Source organism: Mobula hypostoma, chromosome X2 (genome assembly GCF_963921235.1).
Source record: "Mobula hypostoma chromosome X2, sMobHyp1.1, whole genome shotgun sequence".
Classification (NCBI taxonomy): domain Eukaryota; kingdom Metazoa; phylum Chordata; class Chondrichthyes; order Myliobatiformes; family Myliobatidae; genus Mobula; species Mobula hypostoma.
In genome coordinates this window covers 40,514,103-40,532,139 of record NC_086129.1, presented here as the reverse complement: position 1 = coordinate 40,532,139, position 18,037 = coordinate 40,514,103, and the positions used below count along the sequence as shown (strand labels likewise).

General features: G+C 40.1%; 2 protein-coding genes across 6 annotated transcripts in view; one reads left to right on the top strand and one right to left on the bottom strand.

Moving 5' to 3' along the window:
* The first annotated feature begins 3,481 nt into the window (after nt 1-3,481).
* Nucleotides 3,482-15,684, top strand: LOC134340955 (interleukin-18-like). 2 transcript variants are annotated; one of them, XM_063038563.1, is made up of 4 exons: nt 3,482-3,799; nt 5,671-5,820; nt 9,310-9,467; nt 11,101-15,684. In XM_063038563.1, the coding sequence occupies exons 1-4, from the start codon at nt 3,787-3,789 to the stop codon at nt 11,236-11,238; spliced, it is 459 nt and encodes a 152-aa protein (XP_062894633.1). In that variant the 5' UTR covers nt 3,482-3,786; the 3' UTR covers nt 11,239-15,684. The 2 variants fall into 2 exon arrangements, with proteins under 2 accessions (XP_062894633.1, XP_062894632.1); XM_063038562.1 differs by having other exon boundaries at nt 11,041-15,684.
* Nucleotides 15,416-18,037, bottom strand: part of LOC134340954 (coatomer subunit delta-like) — a 46,398-nt gene continuing 43,776 nt past the window's right edge. The window contains exons 8-10 of one of the 4 annotated variants that reach the window (XM_063038561.1): nt 17,454-17,562; nt 16,900-17,104; nt 15,416-16,001 (exon numbers count right to left, since the gene is read on the bottom strand). In XM_063038561.1, coding sequence (XP_062894631.1) covers nt 15,912-16,001; nt 16,900-17,104; nt 17,454-17,562 — 404 coding nt within the window. In that variant the 3' untranslated portion in view covers nt 15,416-15,911. The remainder of the gene's footprint in view (nt 16,002-16,899; nt 17,105-17,453; nt 17,563-18,037) is intronic. The other 3 variants (XM_063038560.1, XM_063038557.1, XM_063038558.1) reach the window with 3 other exon arrangements.

Below are 18,037 nucleotides of genomic sequence, written 5' to 3'. Positions count from 1 at the left end.
TCAAAGTGTTGCTAAACTGCAGTGACTAGTGTCGAAGGGAAGTGGCTGTTCCAGAACTTGGTGGTGGGGGACTAAAGGCTTCTGTACCTCTTGCTTGACAATAACAGCTAAAGTATAGTATGGCCTAGGTGGTAAGAATTTTTGATGGATGTTGCCTTTTTGAGACAGCACCTCCTTGTGGATACTAGCAATGGCTGGGAACATTGGGTGGGGCCCTGATATTTTGGGAGGGGTCCGCAACATTCTGCAGCTTCTTCCATTCCTGTGCTTTTGAATTGCCATGACACACTCACTGAGAATTCTGTTGAAAGTACATCTGTGTAGGTTTGGAGCAGTGTTTGGTGAGAGGTCAAACCTGCTTAATCTCCTAAGGAAGTAAAGATGCTGTTGTGCATTCCTTCTGACTGTACCAATGTGCTAGGCCCAGGACAGGTCAACTGGAATGTTAAGCACCCAGGAATTTACAGCTGCTTTCTCTCTCCACCACTAATCTCCCAGTGTAGACTGCACATTGTTTTCTTTCCCTTCCTGAATTCAACAATCTGCTCTTCAGCTTTACTGACCTAACAGCCTCTCAGACATTTTATAGGTAAAGTTTTTAAAAAGGAAACACTTTCCACTTTGATTCATTGTGAATAGAATGGATTGGCTTGGTAGCACAATAGCGAAAATGTGGTGTGGCCTGGATGGTGAGATGGTGAGTCTTGATCTGTTGATGCTTTAAGTATAAGGAAAGAAATTTTCTGATTGTATTATATTTCCTGTATATATTTTTATGAATAGAATTTATGTTGGAATTCTAAAACCAGGATATGTAAATCATTCTTTTACCACAGTATTGTGAGAAGTGTGTCTTGCTTATATTTATGAATGAACTAAAAGGGCCATGACCTGTTTGATGGTTACATGACAAAATGGCCTCTCTGAAGTTTCTTCAGTAGCAGTGATGCACAAGGGGGCCACATGTGAGGCTGCTTAGCAAGCTATGACCCCATGGTATTACAGGAAAGATCCTAGCATGGATAAAGCATTGGCTGATTGGCAGGAGGCAAAGTGTGGGAATAAAGGGAGCTTTTTCTGACTGGCTGCCAGTGACTAGTGATGTTCCACAGGGGTCTGTTTTTGGACTAATTCTTTTTACGTTTTCCCTCAGTGATTTGGATGAGGGAATTGATGGCTTTGTTGCAAGGTTTTAAGACACTATGAAGATAGGTGGAGGAGCAAGTAGTTTTGAAGAAGTACAGAGGCTACAGAAGGATTTAGACTGATTAGGAGAATGGACAAAGAAATGGCAGATGGAATACAGTTTCAGGAAGTGCACAGTAGTAGAAGAAATGAAAGGGTTGACTATTTTTTAAATGGAGAGTAAATACATAAAATATGAGGCACAAAAGGACTTGAGAGTCCTTGTGCAGGATTCCCTCAAGGTTAATTTGCCGGTTGAGTCTGTGGTGAGGAAGGCAAATGCAATGTTAGCATTCATTTCAAGAGGACTAGAATATAAAAGCAAGATGTAATGTTGAGGCTTTATAAAGCACTGGTGAGACCTCACTTGGAGTATTGTGAGCAGTTTTGGGCCCCTTATCATAGAAAGGATGTGCTGAAACTGGAGAGGGTTCAAAAGAGGTTCACGAAAAATGATTCCGGGATTGAAAGGCCTGTCATATGAAGAGCATGTGATGGCTCTGGGCCTTTATTCACTGGAATTCAGAAGAATGAGGGGTGGCCTCATGAAACATACTGAATGGTGAAAGGCCTTGATAGAGTGGATGTGGAGAGGATGTTTCCTATGATGGGAGTGTCTAAGACCAGGGGACACAGCCTCAGAATAGTTGGGCGTCCTTTTAGAATGGAGATGTGGAGGAATTTCTTTAGCCAGGGAGCGGTGAATCTGTGGCGTTCTGTGGAGGCCAAGCCTTTATGTACATTTAAGGCAGAGGTTGATAGATTCTTGATTGGTCATGGCATTAAAGGATACAGAGAGAAAGCAGGAGATTAGGGCTGAGAGAAAAATTGTATCAACTATGATGAAATGGTGGAGCAGACTCAATGGGCCAAATGGCCTAATTCTGCTTCTATGTCTTAAAAGCCATAAACTCTGATCATTCAAAGTTCAAAGTAAAATTTATTATCAGAGTACATACACGTCATCACATACAACCTTGAGATTCTTTTTCTGTGGGCATAGTTAGCAAATCTATAGAACAGTAACTGTAAACTGTAAACATCAAGAACTGTTAACTGTAAACAAACTACACAAATGCAGATTTAAATAAATAGCAATAACTAACAAGCATGAAATAACAATATAACAGAGTCCTTAAATGAGTCCCTTAAATGAGTATAGATCTCCCCTATTGACAGTTGAGGGGTAGAACTGTTCCTGAACCTGGTGGTGCGAGTCCTGAGGATCTTGTACCTTCTCCCTGGTGGCAGCAGCGAGAAAACAGTATGGTCTGGCTGGTGAGGATCTTTAATTATGGATGCTGTTTTTCTACAGCAGCGTTTCACGTAGATTTGGTTGGGAGGACCAAATTCACTACCTTCTGTAGGATTTTCTGCTCCAAGGCATTGGTGTTCCCATACCCGGCCGTAATGCAGCCAGTCAGCACACTTTCCACCGCACATCTATAGAAGTTTGCCAAGGTTTTTGATGACATGCCGAACCTCCACAGACTCCTGAGGAAGTAGAGGCGCTGTTGTGCTTTCTTTGCAATAATGTTTATATGCTGGGTCCAGGACAGTTCCTCTGAGATAGTAACACCCAGGAATTTAAAGTTACTGACCCTCTCCACCTCTGATGATTACTGGCTCATGGACCTCTGGTTTCCACCTCCTCAAATCTACCGTCAGTTCCTTGCTCTTGTTGACACTGAGTGACAGGTTGTCATTACACAAACTCAGTCAAGCTTTCAAAACTCCCTCCTGTAAGCTGATTCATCTAGGCTAGGATTTGGATGTTCTCCGAATTTTGGACACTGCATACCAGGATCTCTGTTGGTCATGTCAGTTGCAAACTGTATATCTTTAAGTGGTCTTGCTCTGTAAGCTGATATTCTACTCTTCCATCGTATAACAACTGTTATAATGTCCTTGTCATTCTGAAAAACACTAATATTTGTCGGATACGTGCGAGAATTTTGTAGGATACAGTTTGAATTAATGGATGTAATGACTTGCATTTTTACACTACTCTGTCCTGATAGTAGCCTCCGTATGTCCTTTTCCGACTTAATCTCCTACCTATCTGTGTCATCAGTGAATTTTACAACCAGCCTTTCCCTGCTTCCAACAAAAACAGAGCGTTGGAAGAACTCAGTTTATCAAGCACGATCTGTGGAAGCAAAAGGTATTTCCTGACGTTTCAGCTCTGAGACACAGGGAAGCTTGCCAGGGTATGGCAGTACAGGGGGGGATGGTTAGAAGTCATTAGACAATGATTAGTTTAATGGTTAGTCATTAGAGCCAGACGAAGCGGGGATGATGAATAGATGGGAACACTTTGGAGGAGTGATTGATTTGATGTAAATGTGTTGTAGGAATAAATATGAGATAAAGGTCCAATTTGTAACTTCCTATATGAATTGTTTCCCCCGAGTTTGTCGTACAGATCAAAGCCCCGCCTAAGAGAAATCACCTCAGCGAGAGAAATGCCCTCTTGGCGATGAATCAGATGATTACCAATAGTATTAAAAAGGAGAACTAAACACTGGGGAGTCTTTCAAAACCATTCCGGCACGTTTCAAAGCGTCAGTATTGACTCGCGTCAGAACAGGTGCAGCAACGATGTCCTGCAGAGGTGAGTTTCTTGACTTTATTAGTTTCTTTAAGTATTTCTTTCATCGTTAAAATAACAGTTTGAAGGAAGCAAAATGCTCAAGCAAGGAAACAACTACTGTTTACGTTAAAAATCTTGCTGAAGCGCAAAAATCCACAGCAAGTCGAAAAGAGCCGCAAACCGACAGAGGAAAGTTTTTTTATGGTTCCGTTCACGTCTTCTGCTCGAAATGCCCTGCCGTTCTTCGCGGTCTGTGCACGTCTCTCTCCCTACTTGTCCTCCACGTGCCGTTCTCCCTCCGCGGCAATCTCTATATCTACCTCTCTGCTTCTCCCTTTGTTTATTCGCCAACCCCTTTTGTATTCAGAACTCAGTTTACCTTTTTTGAATTGTTTTCCTCCCTTCTGTAGTTTTGTCTGTTTCTCTCCATTTGCTTACGTTTAACTGTTGCTTACGTTTACGATGTCAGCCTGAACGAGTATCCTCTCCACTCTTTAATCCACTGTTTTTAGCCAAGGATTTACTTAGATTAGGCAACTTGAAAAAATCGTGTTTGTAAAGTGTTAAAACAATAACTTTCCATTAGTGAATGGTCTTCCCTGAATACTGAGCAGAAAAACAGCAAAGGGTGCCTGACGTTGTCACAGCAGAAAGCGCTATAACCTGTTACAAAGTTATCAAAATAATTTTAAGTAATCAAACTGGATTTTTAAAAAGGAAACTGCGTTTTGAGCCTGCAGTCGCCTGGCAGATGAGCGTGAATTGTAGATGCGATAAATTATAACCCGCCATCTTTTCTTTCATGCAAAATTTGGAGTAATAAACTATACATTGTGTGCGGGAATTTTCGAGACTGCGGTCAGTAATCAATATTCAACCGTCTTAGAAAGAATCTATCCTGCGTCTAAATCATTCCCCCTCCGCACCTAATGACTGATGAAACATCTCCACCCCGCTTTCCTCTATGGTTATTATCATCCTCCAGTAGATGCTCCCACAGCTCACTCCCGTGGATTCGTTCCCCAGACTTCCTTCCCTCAGCCCTTCCCCTTCAATCCCGTGCCCTTCTCACTCCCCTACCCACAGAATCAGAGTCCCCCAGCCACTCCCACAGAGCTCCCTCCCATCGTCCCAACCCTTTCATTCCCATAAACTTCTCATCACCACTCCTCTTACTGCTCCGTCCCAGACACTGGTACCCCTTAACCCTACTCCAGCTGACCCTTCACCTCCCCCTCACTTATCCTCCTCTTACCTCCTTCTTCCCTCCCCTTCCACTGACACAACTCCTCTGCCCTCCCACAGACCTCTTCCCCTCAATTGCCTCCTCCCCATCACTTCCCCTCGACTCCCATGACCCCTGCCCCATGTCCCTTACCATCTTTGCATCCCCTCCCAAAGGACCCCACCCCTTGCCTTATGGCACATAGACCACACTCCATTTTCCATTTTCTTGGAGATCCATTTTCATGCAGGCATTGTAGTGAAAAAAAAGGAAGTAGGAAATCTTGTGAAAAACTGCATAAACTAAGACTGACAAACACCAAAGTGCAAAAGATGACAAACTGTGCAAATAAATAAAACTGAGAACATGAGTTGTAAAGAGTTCTTGCAAGTTAGACTGTAGGTTAGAGAATCAGTTCAGTGTTGAGGTGAGTGAAGTTATCTATGCTAGTTCAGGAGCCTGATGGTTGTAGGTTAATACTTATATCTGAACTTATTAGTGTGGGACCTAAAGCTTCTATACCCTGTACCTGATGCAAGAAGAGGAACTGGCCTAGAAGCCCTACTTGTTGATAGGAACTTTCTGACTCATGCAGTTAAGGTCATGTTTCACTGTTTCTGACCATAATTAATGCAGGTCTTGTCATTGTTTTGTTTTTTCTTAATAGATCAGCCTGTTTGCTTCAAAATATATACTACAATTAAACGTTTCATAATTATCAAAAATAAAAATGGTGAGATTCTCAAGGTTGATAGCCATGGGAGGCCAGAACCTGTGGCGTACTTTCATAGTTATCCATCTCCTCAATCAGAAACAGGTTAGTATACTTAATATACTTAAACCAGTTGAACATGAATTTGCTCTGTAGAGTGAAGCAGAGGGAAGCCTTTTTTGCATGTTCTATCAGTGCCATCTAGTTAGAATATAAGACATAGTGCAACACTTTAAATCACAATGTTGTGTCAAACTAATTAAACTAATAACATCCCATCCATTCCGTTTGTACGTGGTCTATATCTTTCCATTCCCTGCATATTCATGTGTGTAGCTAAGAACCTCTCAAAAACCTCTGTTTGCTGCTGGGGGAAGAGGGACCAACATTCCCTCTCCCCCAGCAGCAAATTCCAGGTGCCCACCAGTCTGTGCTTAAAATACTTCCCCCACACATCTCCTTTGAATTCCACCACCTTAAACACATGCATGTCCTTTAGTACTAGACATTTTGGTGCTGGGAACAAGATAGTAACTTGTTTATCTATGCATCTCAAAAATTTACAGTTTATAGAGAATATTGGAAAACTCTATCTCATTAGTCCAACTTCACCTTTCTTTCCTGATGTCACCCAAAATTTAAAAAAAATCTACCATTTATCAAATTCCATTTTGGAAGTTATTTCGTTCAGGCAAGGACTTCCAGATCACATCTGGGGGTATAAGAACACTTCTTAAATGTTCTTTGTTTAGATTGTGTTGCCAATTAAATAAAATCACATCACACAATGACTTTGTCACATAATTCTTTATTGATAATAATTGATTCATACAACTCAAATGTTTATCATGTCATTTAAAACAATCACTTAACTCTTTAGCTTTACAAATGTTTTAGTTACTTGTGCAACTCTTAAGTTTCTCACCTTTCAAAACACAGTCTGTATTCTGTTACCCACTTTTGAACCTGGTCTGAATTTGATCTCAGCGAGTTCTTTTCTGTGCCCCTGACTCAGAGTTGTTTTGTGCAATGGTTGTCCTCCAAAGGCACTGCTGTTGGTGTTCTCATAAGGTAACATTTTATACACTTCTTCACAGACCTCCCAAACAATGCTTGGTTATTTATTGTCTTAATTCTAGTCCTTATATGTATGTGCATGTGTTTCCATAATACCTTCAAACAGTGCTATCCTACAATTATTTTAACCATTTGTTTCTTAAATTCTCAGAATGTTTATCTGAGATTTATAATTTGCCAAGTGTTTCTTGTCACAGAGTGTCTGACAGGTTGCAAATACTCCCTAGCTGCTTGTCCTATCACAAACAAGAGAAAATCTGCAGATGCTGGTAATCCAAGCAACACACACAAAATGCTGGGGGAGCTCAACAGGATAGGCAGCATCTATGGAAAAGAGTACATTTCAGGCTGAGACCCTTCATCAGGACTGGATGCATTAGGGTTGGGTCCTGCTGAAGGGTCTCGGCCCGAAAAGTTGACTGTACTCTTTTCCATAGATGCTGCCTGGCCTGCTGAGTTCCTCCTGCTTTTTGTGTGGCTGCTCGTCCTGTCTTCCAGATAACTGCCAGTGAGCAACCAAAAGAGCAAAATAACCCTTCATTGATTTCAATTCCATTCGTTTTGCTTTATCTTCTCTTATCTCCATTACCTCTTCAAACCCCGTGAATTATTTTTCTAACTTGATGACCTGACATTCCTGCCCCAGAGCTCCAAGTGCACAGATTACTAAACAAGCCAACATAAAGGGTGATGAACAAAATATAGGGCATTCTTCTCATAGGTCAGGACATAGAATACAAGACTGGGGAGGTTAAGTTGCAATTTTACAGAACTGTTGGGCATCACTTTAAGTACCCTGTGTACTTCTGCTTGTCACCCGATGTGGTTTCACTAGTGAGAATGCAGAGGAAATTCTTTACAATATTAGCTGAACTGAAGAACTTAAGTTATGGGGAGAGATTAGATAAATTGGGTTTGTTTTCCCAAGACAATTGATGGGTGATATGATTGAAGTATATAATTAAATGTGAGGCATGGATGGGGTATATAGTCCAAACCTCTTTTCCCCACGTAATAAAGGGTAGCAAAAACAAGAGAACATAAATTTAACTGAGACACAAGAGAGACTGCAGATGCTGGAAATTGTGGAGGCACTCAGCCAGTCAGGCAGCATCTGTGGAGGAAAATGAACAGACAACACTTTGGGCCTAGGGTCTGCTCTTATAGGTTTAAGATGAGAAAAAGGAGTTTTAAAGGGGATCTGAGGGAAAAAATTTTAGACAGAGAGCAGTTAATCTCTGGAATGGAGGAGGTGGTGGAGTCAAATCCAATTTCTACTTGAAAGGCATTCAGACGTATACTAAAATAGGTAAGGCTTAGAAGGATATAGTCTTAATGTGGGATAATGGGATTAGTGTAGATGGGTAAAAAGGTCAGCGAAGGCATGGTAGGCCGATAGGCCTATTTCTATACTGTAGAAGTCAAAGACTATATCACAGGTTTTCACCCATCTCACAGAAAGGGATGTCTGATAATATTTCTGAATGGACTAGTAGTCAGTTCTCGGCATCCTGGGATTCATTGTCAACAATGTTACAGATAGCTTCACAACTTCCCACTGGAGTACAGCAGGAACAACAAACGCAAATCAGTCTAGGGGTGGGAAAGTACTTCCCTTTAGCAGAGCAGCATTGCAGAGGGTGGAAAGGATTGTTTAATATTGCTTGATAAGTTGTGTAGCTTCATGTGATCAGCGTGCCAGGCACGGTTTCCAATTTGATTATGTTAGGATTTTTACTTCAAGACCAAATGGATATGTGACAAGTTTTAAGATGGAGAATCCTATACTGGCAGTCTCTATACCTGCACAGGACTTCTCTTGGGAAAACCAATGACAATGACATGCTATCACTCAGTCTGCCTTCTGCCTTGAATATAATTTTTATTTTTGATACTGTTTTATTCTCTGCACTCTACACCCCTCCTCATCCATAACCATTACCAGTGTTAAAATTGATCAAAAACTCTACATTTCCCACATCTCTTGATTCTCTCAGAATTCAAAATTTCAGTGATTGGACACCTGTGGACTTCACTAGTGGAGAACCCCAAACATTTATAACTTTCTTTGTAAATGTGTCCATTGTATTATATAACTCTCTAAGGATTTTACCACGTCAACAAGTGCTCTGAGAGTTGTTTCAGTGAATTTTTTCACTGAAGCTGTACATACATGTACTTGTGCATGGGACGATAAACTTAGTTTTGACACACAAATTTGTGAAGCGTTCCATATTTTTAGAAGGTGGCACAGTGGTGTGGCTGTTTACAGTGCCAGCAATTACTGATTGGGGTTCAGTTCCCGCTGCTTTCTATAAGGAGTTTGTATGCTCTCCTCTTGACCATGAAGGTTTCCTCCAGGTGCTCTGGATTCCTCCCACATTCCAAAGATGTATCATTAGGTTTAGAGTTGGTAAGTTGTGGGCTGCCTCCAGCACAACTCCTGCTAATTTGATTTCAAGCAATCTCTGAACATAATTTTAACAGCTGTTGTAACTGATTTTTTTAAAAAAACAGATCGCGATGGCATAAATTTTTGTCTGGTGTCCTACAAAAAACTGTTGAATATCCAAACACCAGAAGGCATCCCAATTGTGTTCGAGATTACAGTCAATGGATTGGTGTATCACATGTACTGTACTGAAGAAGGAAACAGGAAAGTCTTGAAGTTTAAGGTAAAAAAAACTGTATTTAGTTAACAGACCTCATACAATGAGATGACCATGGGTGTCACAAACTAATGTTATCAGAGTTAAAAAATAACAGGAGAGTAGATATTTACAGTGTTTAAGGGCTTAACGTCTAGGCAGCTGAATAGGACCATAAGACAGAGGAGCAGAATTAGGCCATTTGACCTATTGAGTCTGCTCCACCTAGTCCAGCATGGCCTACTTATTATCTCTCAATCCCATTCTCCTGCCTTCTCCCGTAACCTTTGACACCCTTACTAATCAAGACCTTAACCTTTGCCTTAAATATAGTCAATGATTTGGCCTCCACGGCCGTCTGCAGCAATGAACTCCAGATATTCTCCACCCTATAGCTAAAGAAATTCCTCCTCCCCACTATTTACAGAGCTAATAGTGGGGAAAAATTACACGAGCGTATAGAATTAGAAGTCTCAAACTGAAGGTGGTTACATGACTGAATAGCACTCATCCAAAGTACCTACTGACGAAGATCTTTCTAAGCTACAGCTTCTACATCCATCATGTAAGCCCAAACATCAGTGATTTAGTCTACTACTGCAGAGTTGGAAATGTAACTACTTTGCATATTATTGGATGTGGAAAACAGCAATTTGAAATGACCTTAAATTAAAAAATAGATTGGGCCTATTTCAAGAAAATATTACCCAAGATGTTAATACACTTGCAATACACTTTATGATGGGCTGCTTAGAGTTTAGATAGTGTAAGATGTGGTTATAATTCAAACCAGGAAAAAAAAATCTATAAACATTTTTAAGGAATATGCAGATAGATTCAGTTAGTGGTAGGATGTGAAACGTTATTCTCAATTAAGATTCGTCAGACCAAGCAATGTTTTTCCAATCTTCACCTGTCCAGTTTTGTTCAGCCTATACCTATTCTAGCCTCAGTTTCTTGTTCTTGGCTGACAGAAGTGGAACCCGATGAGCCCATTCACTTCAAGGTTCAACATGTTGCATGTTACAGATGCTCTTCAGCACACCACTGTTGGAATGCATAGTCATTTCAGTTAGTTACCTTCCTGTAAGCTTGAACCCATCTGGCCATTCATTCTCCTCTGACCTCACTCATTAACAAAGCATTTTTGACCACAGAACTACCACTCGCTGGATTTCCCCCCCACCCCCACCCCTTTCTCTGTAAACGCTAGAGACTGTTGGATGTGAAAATCCCAGGAGTTCAACAGTTTGAGATACTCAAACCACCTCACATGGCACCAGCAATCATTACTGATCAAAGTCACTTAGAACACATTTCTTCCCCATTTGATGTTTGGTCTGAACAACAGCTGAACAGGTCTGCATGGTTTTATGTACAGTGTTGCTGCCATCCGATTGGCTGATTAGAATTGTCGCACGGATGGGCTTGATTCTATGATTCACTAAGTCCTAGATGCATTACTTAAAGATGCCAAGGTCAGAATATAGTTCTAACAAAAATCACAGTATGTCTATATAACCTTAACTAATAAGCACTCAGGACAAGGAAGCAATTTGTTGTGCAATGAGACTCTAAACAAAAATTCTTTTAATTTTAGGAAGGTCGTGCTCCAATCAGAGTGCATGAGGATATGAAGAACTTAATCTTTTTCCAGCAGGTCTTTGATGATATCCATTACAAATTCGAATCTGCATGGGCACGTGGCTGGTTCTTGGGCACTGAGCAAGATGGCACTTTCACTTTGAAGGAAGTTCAGGCAAGGGATGATGAAACAATAGCTGTCTCCTTAGAATAAAGTATAAGATTCTTCCACTTGCTTGTGCAATCAACCATTTATGATATTGCTGATATTAACACTTTCAAATAACATATTAAGTTTACTGATAACTTGACAGCATTGATAATCCTGATCCCACGCTGCTAAAATCATTTTTACATCAGGGCTTAGAAGTGATCCCTGATGTGCTTCAGTATTAACACCATTCAAAATGTTGGAAATGATAAGCTAAGAAATTACTACTCAATTAATTTAAATGTCAAATAGCAAATCAATTAGATTAATTCTAAGAGTGTTAGGGAGTCACAATGAGGCAAGGGAACATCTAAGAAGGAGAACATCGAGTGAAGAAAAAGAAGCACCTTTGGATGCCAGCACCATAAAAGTTGTAGACTGGGCCAATGAGGTTAATTGTTCCCGTATGAGTACCTCCTCCCTCAGGATGGTTATGCTGGAATGTTTTGTAACACTAGTTAAAAATCACATCATATCCAGCATGTAGTTCTGTTCACATGATAAAAAAAAACTATTTTAACAGTGCAACACTAGTGAAGTGCTGCACTGGGAGTGCTAATGCAAACCAATAAATTTATAATTATTTATTGTAATTAGCCTGTATATTATGTCTTCACACATTTTTAGCAAATGTGAATATGTGAAAACTTGTCTTGTGTCAATCTCTGTAATGAAGAATGCCGGGAACAGCAAATCAGACATGCGAAGAATGTGCTTTTCAATTGCCCTTTATAATATGGTGGCAGTGTTTGACTATATAAACTCACTTTCATGCACAGAACAGAGATTTCTTTCCTCTCCCATGATCTGCAGTAGTTGGGGCCATGGGGGCAGTCCATCCAGGATGTTAGCTGCTCAAAATATTGACAGAATGAAGCTTCAGGCCGCCAACTTCCTAAACAATTAAATACATTTTAATTTTGTAACTTTTGCAAGGAGTCTTGGCCCAAAACATCAACTGTTTATTCATTTCCATAAATGCTGCCTGACTTGCTGAGTTCCTCCGGCATTTTGTGTGCTGCTTTGAAACTTGAGTGACGGCTTACATGTAACAAGCTTCCACTTATGCTCATTAACAGTACTTTATAGTCACAAAAGGCTGACTTGCAAAATGCTGCTATCAAGTTCCCCAAGTTTAAATTAAAACACAATTAAATCCTTCAAACTTTCATGTTGAGTCTAAACATGTACAAAAGACCAGGGAAAGCAAATGAAGATGAGATGATTAGGAAGTGGGAGCTACTGAATTAAATTCCCAATGCTGGGCTATATTTCTGTATCAAGATTAACAGTAATCAATGTAAAAAATCTGGATTTTGACCTGCTGCCAAAATACTGATTCAATGCAATGTAATTACCTAAACATTATGGAAAGGCTTTACCAGACCTAGTTTAACAGAAGGATGAAATGAGGGGAAGCTAATCTGTGAATCAACCAGTTTTTTTTTGGACAGATACTTCCAATTTTTTTTTCATCTTGCCTTACCGTAAGATCTGTCCTTTAGTTCTCGCCACACCCCTACCCATTCCCCGTGCAAATCACTGCTCATCCACTAATTGTTTGCTTAGGGTTGTTGAGAGGATATTCAAGAAGCCCACTTCCAGTACAAGATGGGAGAGAAGCACTTAAGATTGCACCCCCAAACCCCCTCAGTTTTTCTCCCCATACTTCTTGCAGGTTAGTAGTCTACCACTTTTCAGGACAATTGGAATTGCTCCAGACAAGAAATAATTGTTTAAGTTGGTTATTAATGCTATAAGGAATAGCAATTTAACATCTATCAGCAACCCCTTTTTAGCTGAATGGCTTCTGAGGCTGATTAGCAGCCAATCATAGCATTGTGAATATTGAGTCACAGTTATCCAACTAGGGATTTCCATCTCTAAAGTGAACCAGTAGATGGTACTTACCCGTCCGGTTAAAAGCAAGGTCATTCAGCAAAGACATGGGGAGAGACAGCCATGGAAATAAAGGAAGGCACCAAGCTAAAAGCTCATGCGTACGAAGTCACTAAGAGTAGTGGGAAACTGGAAGATTGGGAAAACTTTAAAGAGCAACAAAGACAACTAAGCGAGCAATAAAGGGAAGATAAGATTTATGAAAATAGACTAGCACAAAATATAAAAAGGGAGAGTAAAAGTTTTTATAATTATATGAAGTGGAAAAGGGTGGCCAAAGTGAATGTAGGTCCCTTGGTGGACGAGAAGGGGGAATTGATATTGGGTAATGAGGAAATGGCCAAAGCTTTGACTAGCTATTTTAAGGTCGGTTTTCACGGTGGAGGACACATCTAATATGCTGAAGAGAAGTGATATAGATGCGATGGGAGGTGAAGGCCTCGATACAATAGCTATTACTAAAGGGGTAGTGCTGAGCAAACTTGTGGGCCTAAAGATAGACAAGTCCCCTGGTCCTGATGGAATGCATCCCAAGGTACCGAAAGAAATGAGGCTTTGGTGATAATTTATCAAAATTCCCTGGACTCTGGGCAGGTCCCGGCAGATTGGAAGGAGACAAATGTCACACCACTGTTCAAAAAGGGATGTAGGCAAATGGCAGGTAACTATAGGCCAGTTAGTTTAACATCTGCATTTGGGGAAAATGCTTGAAGCTTTCATTAGAGAAGAAATAGTGAGGCATCTGGAAAGAAATGGATAAATCAGGCAGACGTAGCATGGATTCAGCAAAGGCAGGTCCTGTTTGACAAACTTACTAGAGTTCTTTGAGGATAAAACAAGCGCAGTCAACAGAGGGAAACAAATGGAAGTTATTTACTTGGCTTTCCAGAAGATGTTCGATAAGGAATCACATAAAAGACTTAGCCATAAGGATGCATAGAGTTGGGGGTGATGTATTAGCATGGATAGAGAATTGGTTAACCAATAGAAAGCAGAGAGTTGGGATATATGGGTGTTTCTCTGGTTGACAATCAGTGGTGAGCGGTGTGCCACAGGGGTCGGTGCTGGGCCCGCAACTGTTCACAATATACATTAACAATCTGGAAGAGAGGGCCGAGTGTAGTGTATCTAAGTTTGCTGATGACACTAAATTGAATGGAAAAGCAAATTGTGCAGAGGATACAAAGAGTCTGCAGAGATATAGATAGGTTAAATGAGTGGGCAAGGGCCTGGCAGATGGAGTACACTTTGGAAGGAAAAATGGAAGATAAGATTATTATTTAAATGGTAAAAGATTGCAGCATGCTGCTGTGCAGAATGACTTGGGAGTGGTTGTGCGTGAATTGCAAAAGGTTGGTTTGCAGGCGCAGCAGGCTATCATTGCCAGAGGGATTGAATTTAAGAGCAGGGAGGTTATGCTGCAACTGTATAAGATACTAGTGATGCCGCACCTGGAGTACTGCATGCAGTTCTGGTCTCCTTACTTAAGGATATACTGGCTTTGAAGGCAGTGGAGAGGAGGTTCACCGGGTTGATTCCAGATATGAGGGGGGTTAGACTATGAGGAGAGATTGAGTCGCCTGGGACTGTACTCACTGGAATTCAGAAGAATGAGAGGAGATCTTATAGAAACATAAAATTATGAAAGGGATAGATAAGATAGAGGCAGGAAAGCTGTTTCCACTGGTTGGTGAGACTAGAACTAGGGGACATAACCTCAAGATTCAGGGAAATAAATTTAGGACGGAGGTGAGGAACTGCTTTTCCCAAAGAGTGGTGAATCTGTGGAATTTTCTGCCGAATGAAGCAGTAGAGGCTACCTCAGTAAATTTATTCAAGATAAGGTTGAATAGATTTTTGCATGGTAGTGGAATTAAGGATTATGGGGAAGAGGCAGGTAGGTGGAGATGGTCAGATCAGTCATGATCTTATTGAATGGCAGAGCAGGTTCGACAGGCCAGATGGTCTACTCCTGCTCCTATTTCTTATGTTCTTTATGTCTGGTAGTTTCATAATTCTGGAGTAAAAAGTAGTAAGAATTTAAACTCCCAGGCTGTCGTAACAATGACCAGACCACATCCATTTCAACCCTACCACGTGTTGCACCGCAGTTTAGGGGAAATTATCAGGTGCACTACACTTATTCATCCTTTCCTACGCCTTCTAGGTGTAGATTTCAGTGTTGTAGTTATGACTCGCCCTGTGTCCACAGAGAAACAAAGCAACATCACACTGTTTTACAATATACTTTTAATCATCTTAAAGATTACATTTTTAAGTCTTTTTACATTGGAATGTTGTCATATTCCCTCAATACACTTTACAGGGTTACAAAATTTGTTTTGATCATGTTTTCATCCAAATCAAGGAACAAAAAAAAAGGAAAAAAATCACTTCACCTTAATACTAACTCAACAAAAATAGGCCTAAAATGATAATTACAGCCAATGAGGCAATACAATAGGGAATAAGGGGTGCTGTGGTTGACATACAAGATGCTGCAAATGCTACCTAATGTCATTCCTCCCACCCCCTCCTTCCAAAACAAAATCACATTTACTTGGTTAATTAAAGTATTAATATCAAACTCCTTTTGTGATCTGAGAATAGTCAGCATGTTTGGACAATAGATAATAAACCACATTGCTCTTTAAGCATTTAGAAACTTCCCCCTATACACTGTGCAATTTTATTTTTGAAGTTTATGGTCTCTGTTCTTGTACGCAGCTCAGTGATACCTGCTCTTGGGTTCTCTGGATATTTCTTGAGTGTTGATTTTACAGTATTTCATATCTGTCAACCAAAAACATGGTTTCCAGAGAGAACCTCACTGGACTGTTGCTGTCAACATGATTTACTCCGCTCACCTGTGGATGAAGAGGATAAGCTTTCATTTCCAACATTAACCCACTTTTCACCAAAAAAACACAGTAGATAATCACATGCCCATCAGATGGTTTCTGTTGATTTCAGCTACGGCTTTAACTTGCGTCTAAGCAGCAAATCTCAATACAGGTGGTAAGGGCAATCACATATCCATGAACAAAACTACACCACTGGTTAGTGACACCAAGAGAAAAGACCAAGTTTTAATTTCAAGTAATTTTTTTATTGGGGGAATTCAATTTGTACCTCATTCCACTGAAAGACACGAATGTTAAACTTGCAACACTGAATCTTTGTTTTAAGCTCATGCTGCTATAGTAGTAGCAGCAGCATGAGGTTTAATTTGATGCTTCCTAAAAATTAGCTGTGTAAGATGCAAGTGTCATGGCACGGACAGCATTTATTGCCTTTTCCATGTTCTGGGTCAGACTGTATTTGAGCCCATCATATTACTATTAAGAGTCATGATGGGTGACTGGACAAGGATGCTTAACTTCTTTCACTATAAAGTTAACAAACCAGATGGGGTTTAGCAATAATCATGATCACCAAAATAATATAAAGAAATTTAAACTCCCCAACTACTATGGTGAGGATTGAAATTGCTTCTCTGTGTTATGAGCCCAAATGTCTGGGCTGTTGGTTGAACAAACTTAACCATGTGTAAGAAATTCAGAGTGTATAGTAGTGTTAACTTTACATGTCGTTGATAAATACATGTTGAGTCTTGGGAAACTGCTGCAAACCCAACAGCTTCTCTACTAAACCCAAATGAATCCTAACAACTCCTTCAGCACAAATTCCACCCAATTTCTATCCTATTCAAGGTATACTTGAAACCTTCCTGAATTGGTAAGGCATTTTAATCAGAATTCGTACCTGTATATTGCAGTAGTTCTTTTTGGACACAAATGACACGTGGATTGGAAAGAAATCATTGGGGTGTCCTGGAAAACTGAATTCCATGCTACCAGATTTGTTTTTGGCATCTATGACTGGCAGGCACCACTCAAGCAAGTTTTTCCGGTTGTCATGGCGATACTCGCCTTCCAGTTCACTAATTAATAGAGTCCCAGGACCAGCCCTAAGGACAACAGAAGTAAACTTTGAATGCAGTAGTACTAGAGAAACAATTATTACATGTATACAGTTGCCTCAATGTCAGGGATACCTTCACTGTCACCTCAATGTTTTACAAAATAATTTAAATAAGACATAGTTCCTGCTGAGTACTTGTAGATTTTAAACAGCAAGGCACCAAATTGCACAATCATCAGCTCTCTGACTGGCTTGAAGCTCAGTAGACATAACAAAATATTTTCACTTCTAAAATTTCATAAAGCCGGATAAAACACATTAACTGGTGAAAATAAAGTTAAGGGAATAAGCAGAAGAAACAAGGAATAAACTTTTGCAGTTGGAAAACCACTTACGGAAGAGGGATGGCGATAACAACATCATTTAGTTCCAGATTGCTCTCCTGTAACTCGTACTCAATATTTACATCACAGCCGGTAGCACTCTCAGAAGGCCAACAGTTAACTAATTTAGAAAAAAGTAATGAAAATAGCTTGAAAATAATGGAAATACCCCAAGTTTGAACAGAAGTTGCCTAAACTATTAGATCAATTAATTCTTTACTGAATAACCAATCAACCAACAAAACCTTTATAGTAGTTGAATCCAATCACCTCCATTGAAAGTGGATCTTTAATCAATAACCAGGAAACCAGTGTTGATTAAATCCCAAGTGCAGACTTCACAACCTATAGTTCTGCTTACAAATTGATTGGTGATTAATTTGGGATATCTTTCTGTTTTGGAGATCATGCTTAATTAAGTGACAAAAATAAAATTAGAGCCAAAGTGATATTTAAAGAAGACCAGAAACAGTAAAAAGGGCAGATGGATTTCAAGTATGACTTAGACAGCTACATGCACAATTAAAATTGAATTCTTGGATGGAGAATGTAGGTCACATTCATGAAGTCAGTCAAGAAATTTGGTGAATTCTGGA

Bases quoted from the DNA above. Each gene is read 5' to 3' on its own strand.
- LOC134340955 (XM_063038562.1), top strand. The intron at 5,821-9,309 runs GTTAGTATACTT...TTAAAAAAACAG, and splicing joins ATCTCCTCAATCAGAAACAG to ATCGCGATGGCATAAATTTT. The intron at 9,468-11,040 runs GTAAAAAAAACT...TTTTAATTTTAG, and splicing joins GGAAAGTCTTGAAGTTTAAG to GAAGGTCGTGCTCCAATCAG.